This window comes from Gobio gobio (genome assembly GCF_949357685.1).
Source record: "Gobio gobio genome assembly, chromosome: 23".
NCBI lineage: Eukaryota > Metazoa > Chordata > Actinopteri > Cypriniformes > Gobionidae > Gobio > Gobio gobio.
The window spans coordinates 35,941,789-35,946,967 of record NC_137119.1 but is presented as its reverse complement, the minus strand read 5'-3'; the positions used below and the strand labels follow the sequence as shown (position 1 = coordinate 35,946,967).

Below are 5,179 nucleotides of genomic sequence, written 5' to 3'. Positions count from 1 at the left end.
ACGTTCATGACTCAAAACTATGCATTGCATCAGATTAAAAAAAAGTTTTTGAAGCTTTATTTGTCAATGAATACACAAAGATGAATGCAAATAAATATTATGAACAAACACATCAGTGAAATCTCTTCTGTTTAGACCATCGTTTCTTTAACTGGGTCAAATCTGGTCTGTTTACAGTTCACTGACTTGTATTTAGATTAGAATTGGCCTGAAACTCATCATGGCGGTTTGTTAAAAAGGTGTGACCTACATATATTATTCTCTCCATATAATTAAACCAAAATCCCTAGATATTAGTGTCTGTCCTCCACTGGATGGCAGTCCGCTCTCTCAGTCTGCATGATTTCACATGAATTCCCTCTGTATGCGAAAGCAAAAACACAGAGACCAAAAGGAAGAGGACTCACCCCACAAAAACATCCTATCATTGCACAATCTCTCCCTCTGTTCTCTCACTCCCTCGTGTACTGTGATCAGACTCAACACATCTCTCAGTGTTTACATTCTTCTGAATTTTTGCGGTTCATAACTCTGTAGAACCTAAAGATAAACCCGCCTGAGGGATTTTCTGGATTGTGTAAAGATGGCTGTGTTTCTGATCCTCGTCCTGCTCAGCGCTGGAGTCTTTCTGGGAACGTCGGAGGCGCAGGGGGATCTCAACAAACTTACAGAAAATTACAGGAAAGGTGTCGAACTGGCTGTGGAACAAATCAACTCGCACCAGACAATCAAGAACATTTTTCTTTTCTTCAAGAGTCTGGACAAGTCTGACCTTGATGTAAGTGTTTCTTCATTTAAAAAGAACATACAAATGACTATGAAGTGTGAACTATGAATCATGAGGCATTACAAATGCATTTAAATAAATATACTGTACCTTTATAAGCATATCAGATTGACAGATTGACATTTTTGCATTGTTCAGTATGTTTTAATAGTGTCTCACTAACATTAAAAGGGTAACAATTTATTAATAAGGTAGCATTCTATAACTAACTTATCTTTTTAATTGTATTACTTATTAAAATTAGTTTTACTGTTCAAATTTCTTTTCCTTTTTTATGTTATTAAGTGCACTTTTTCTTGGAGATGTTCAAATTGGTCACAGGCACAGCAACATTTAAACAGCAAGGAATGGATGGGAAGGGACTTTTAATTCAATTAATGAAATAATGCTGAGCTTTAATGTACACTGAAGTTATGATATTCAATAACCCGGTGTTTTCTAGGGAGGGTTTGGTGTGAGTTATATCTACCATCGCTTCTACCTCAAAGCCACCAGATGCCCTAAAGGAACTGAGAATGCAAACCCGACTAAATGTGCTTTCAGAAACGACAGAGTAAGTTTTCTACACACTTTCATAGCTTGAAAATGGATGTCACATGATTGTATTGCTTTATATTGTTCCTTTAAAAAAAGCTAAAATCCAGCCAAGTTTATGTTCTGGGGGAAAAAAAAGATGATAGAAGATTATGATAAAGTTAGTAACAACATTCTTCTAAACGTATTTCTACTAACAATATAACATTCTTTTTTTTATTTGTAATATTCAAAGAATGTTAACATTAAGCAAATATCAATAACATCATAAGGATGTTCTGAGAGTACAAATAACATGATGTTCCAAAAGTGTTTGTCCTAAGAACATTTTCTCTCAACATCATGAGTAACGCTTATCAAATATTAATTTTATAAGAACGTTCTATAAATGTTATTTAAAAGGTACACTGTCCCTCTAGCGGTTAAAAAAAACTGCATGCACTTTGCGGAAGAACAATTGTTTTGGTTGTGCTTCGGCTCAGCGTGACTGCGGATGAATTTGACCCTCTCAACAACAGATAATATTTTACAATGAACTCTGTTAGAGCTACATATGGCAATTTATCTCGTCAGTAAAATACGTTACTCACCTGTTGAGTGATAAAAAAAAAAAAACTCTGCCTCGCTTTTACAACATTTCAAACCCCTCAGTTCTCGCCGTCTCCGAAAATCCAAGCCAATGTTGATTCTTTGGTTTCATCACGACACGAGCTCTGTTTTTGCCAGCAGCCTCTGTTCGGCGTTTGTTAAAACGGGTGATTTACCAGAGGATTGAGATTTAGCTGCTCCATGTCAATCTTTCTCGCTCGTTGTGACAACTAACCTGTGGCAGTCCACACCAGACGCGGGTCAAAGGAGCCGGAGCAACTTCTCTATTTACCCAGTATTTACGGTATTTACCGAAATGACGAGACACGCACGGGCGACGAGAGGCGTATGTACGCGATTTCCTGCGAAAACCATCCCAACACTTATTATAATAGGCTTAGTAAATCATCAGGGTAAGACAACAACTTTTTTGGAAGAAGGATTGATGATGTTTTGTCTCATTATTTTAATTATTAATTTTGAACAACAACAAAAAATACATATTGTAGCTACTTTTAAAGAACATTTTATCTTAACATGTACCTAACCTTTACAAAATATGTGTGAATATTCCTTTTTATCTAGAAAATGCACATGTGCACAATTGCACAATTATTTTCACTCAAGTTGTTTCTAATTTTAACCCATCCTTAGGCCTACAGTCTTAAATTGAGCTTCAAATGTGTTGACATGAATGTGATTGAGCATACGTTTCTCATTTGTCTGTTTGTAGCCTCTGATTGACTGTGGAATCTGCTATAAGACCTACGGTGGAGAGATCCAGAGTGAACCGAAGCCTTACGTGCACTGTGTTCACAAACCGCAGCTCACACAGGTCATTCATCCCGCAAACATGTCACCATCACCTAGTGCCATTTGTTCAAAAATTAACACTGTAAACACAGATTGTGAACTATTAGAACTGATACACAATCATGTTGTGGTGTTTTTCACTGTGAACTTTTGAACAAATTAATTTATACAAGAAATAAGACCATTTTTTAATGATTTCATGACAGTTTTGTAATATTACAATGAAAGCAAATAATTGAAACTGCAGGCACATTTAAAGAAAGCGAGAAACATCCCATTTTCAAAGAAACTGCATTATGCAAAGCAGGGTTATTATAGTTAACCAAAATTAAAAAACAAAGCCATAAAAAAACTCATTAGGTTAACTAAACTAAACTAAAATATAAAAAACCCTTAAACTTATTTTATTTCTGCTAGTTTCCAAAGCAACGTTTCTCATTTTCATTTAGTTTAACTAATAAAACAAACAAAAAAATGAATAAAAACTATGTAGGCATAATTAAAAAACAACAACAAAAAAAACGACGCAAATAAAAGTGAGAAAAACACAAAAATGACTCAATCTAAACCCTCATCCTTCCCGATGGTCATTTAATTTTTTTGAAAAAATAAAAAAAGTAACAATCGAGTGTTCAAAGAGATTTTGTCACACTGGAATTAAAATACACACAAAAAAATTTACTTTCAAGGAGTTTAGTTGAAATAATAAAAAAAAGTAACAAATCCTTCCCTCACGGGTCAATTTGACTCTCATAGGAATTAATCGAATGTGAGGATTTTTTATTTATTTGTCAAAATCTCATTTAAAATCTGGCATAATCCAGAAAAAAAACACAGATGAAGGCATGAAACTATAGAACATCTCCGATGCAGAACAGACTCACATGCATACACACACACACACACACCTTGGAATTCCCATCAGGTCCCTCAAATAACGTGGGCAGTGTTTATTTTTTTCAGTGTTTTCAATTGTCACAATGCAGACTGTACAAAGATATGTGGTTACATTTTAATGCAGAACCCATCAGTAAATTTAAAAAAAGTGCACTAAAAGATAGAAAAAAAATTAGCAAAATGAAATGTAATAAGCTTACTGGACAAAAAAAGGGGTCATTTTGACCCACGAGGGAAGGATTTGTTACAAAGTGCAAGGGAAGAATGTCAAATTCAATTTCACTGCGTCCAAATTCAAAAATATTGGAGAGTCGTTTGCCCCGCTCCGTCCTCTTGTAGAATTGTTTTTCAGATAACAAAGAAATCTGAATTTAGTTTTTTTCCTAAATAAATTAAAACATGTTATTTTTATGCTTAAAAAAAAAATACATACAGCGACTTTAAGTGAAAAAAACAAAACAAATTCAAAATATGTAAAAACAATAACTACATAAATTTTAGTATCTCAGTGATACTAAAATAACTTTGGAAGGCAATTTCCAGGAAACCAGCTCCCTCATCCCACTTTAAAATAAAATCAGATTCACTACCCATCATTTAGAAAAAAGATACATTTTATATTTTTACTGGAGATTTGTTTGTTGTGCCCTGATTTCACTCTTTCTTCTGTGCTTTCATACAGTATTATAATAAAACTGATGATGTGTTTTTAATGTTTGGTCTCAAACTCTTGAAATCATTGGAAATTATTTGTTATTCTCATTTCAGAACTTGTTGACAGCGAGAGTTGAACACTGCAAAAAAATGAGCTACGCTAACGGATCTCCATCTCTCCTGGCAGTCGTACACCAATAAAGGAGGAAGCATATCACATATCTTTAAAATCACTTTTTGTTAATAACTTTACGTCACTTTGCACTGTTTATCGTAATGAGAAATAGATAATATTCTTCACTTCTCTGTGTCAGTGGATGTTATGATGCTGTTTGTTTCATTTATTCATAAAAACATCACAATTCTTAAAGAGTACAAATCTTGAATATGATTTTATTACAGTATGCAAGATTACACGTCTTTTTTTTCCTCATTCTTTTAATATTCTTAGTGACCACAGGGTAATTTGTGCTAACATTAAAAATTATGTATTTTGTGCTCGATTTCTAATAAAGAAATATTTTTTGAGCTATACATGGCTAATGAAGCTACAGATTTCAAAGTAAAATACTTTAAAAAAAATGTATCTCCCACTCTTGTGCTATTAATGGTATCTGTTGAGGACTAAACATAGCCTATCACGCTTTAATATTACTTTCTGGTAATAATTATCACATGTTCAGTAATAGGGATCGGACATCGTAATGAGAAATAGAAAACGTCTCAGGTTACTTGCGTAACCTATGTTCTCTGAGTAGGGAACGAGACGCTGCGTCACTTTATGACGTAATGGGAACGCCCTCTGGGCCGATTGTCTGAAGCCCATATAGAATCACGCCAATTCATTGGCTGATGGGGCAGGCGCCGCCCCGACGCTCTAACGTCGCCACATTATACTGGCGCACG

At 34.5% G+C, this 5,179-nt stretch overlaps 1 protein-coding gene across 1 annotated transcript; it reads left to right on the top strand.

The window, feature by feature from the left end:
* The first annotated feature begins 361 nt into the window (after positions 1-361).
* LOC307119425 (retinoic acid receptor responder protein 2) lies at positions 362-4,847 on the top strand. Its single transcript, XM_079805688.1, has 4 exons — positions 362-778; positions 1,230-1,340; positions 2,643-2,744; positions 4,388-4,847. Exons 1-4 carry the CDS (start codon positions 584-586, stop codon positions 4,472-4,474), a joined length of 495 nt encoding a protein of 164 aa, XP_079661814.1. The 5' UTR covers positions 362-583; the 3' UTR covers positions 4,475-4,847.
* The last annotated feature ends 332 nt before the right edge of the window (positions 4,848-5,179 follow it).

Bases quoted from the DNA above. Each gene is read 5' to 3' on its own strand.
- LOC307119425 (XM_079805688.1), top strand. From the start codon at position 584: ATGGCTGTGTTTCTGATCCTCGTCCTGCTCAGCGCTGGAGTCTTTCTG. The intron at 779-1,229 runs GTAAGTGTTTCT...GGTGTTTTCTAG, and splicing joins TGGACAAGTCTGACCTTGAT to GGAGGGTTTGGTGTGAGTTA. The intron at 1,341-2,642 runs GTAAGTTTTCTA...GTCTGTTTGTAG, and splicing joins GTGCTTTCAGAAACGACAGA to CCTCTGATTGACTGTGGAAT.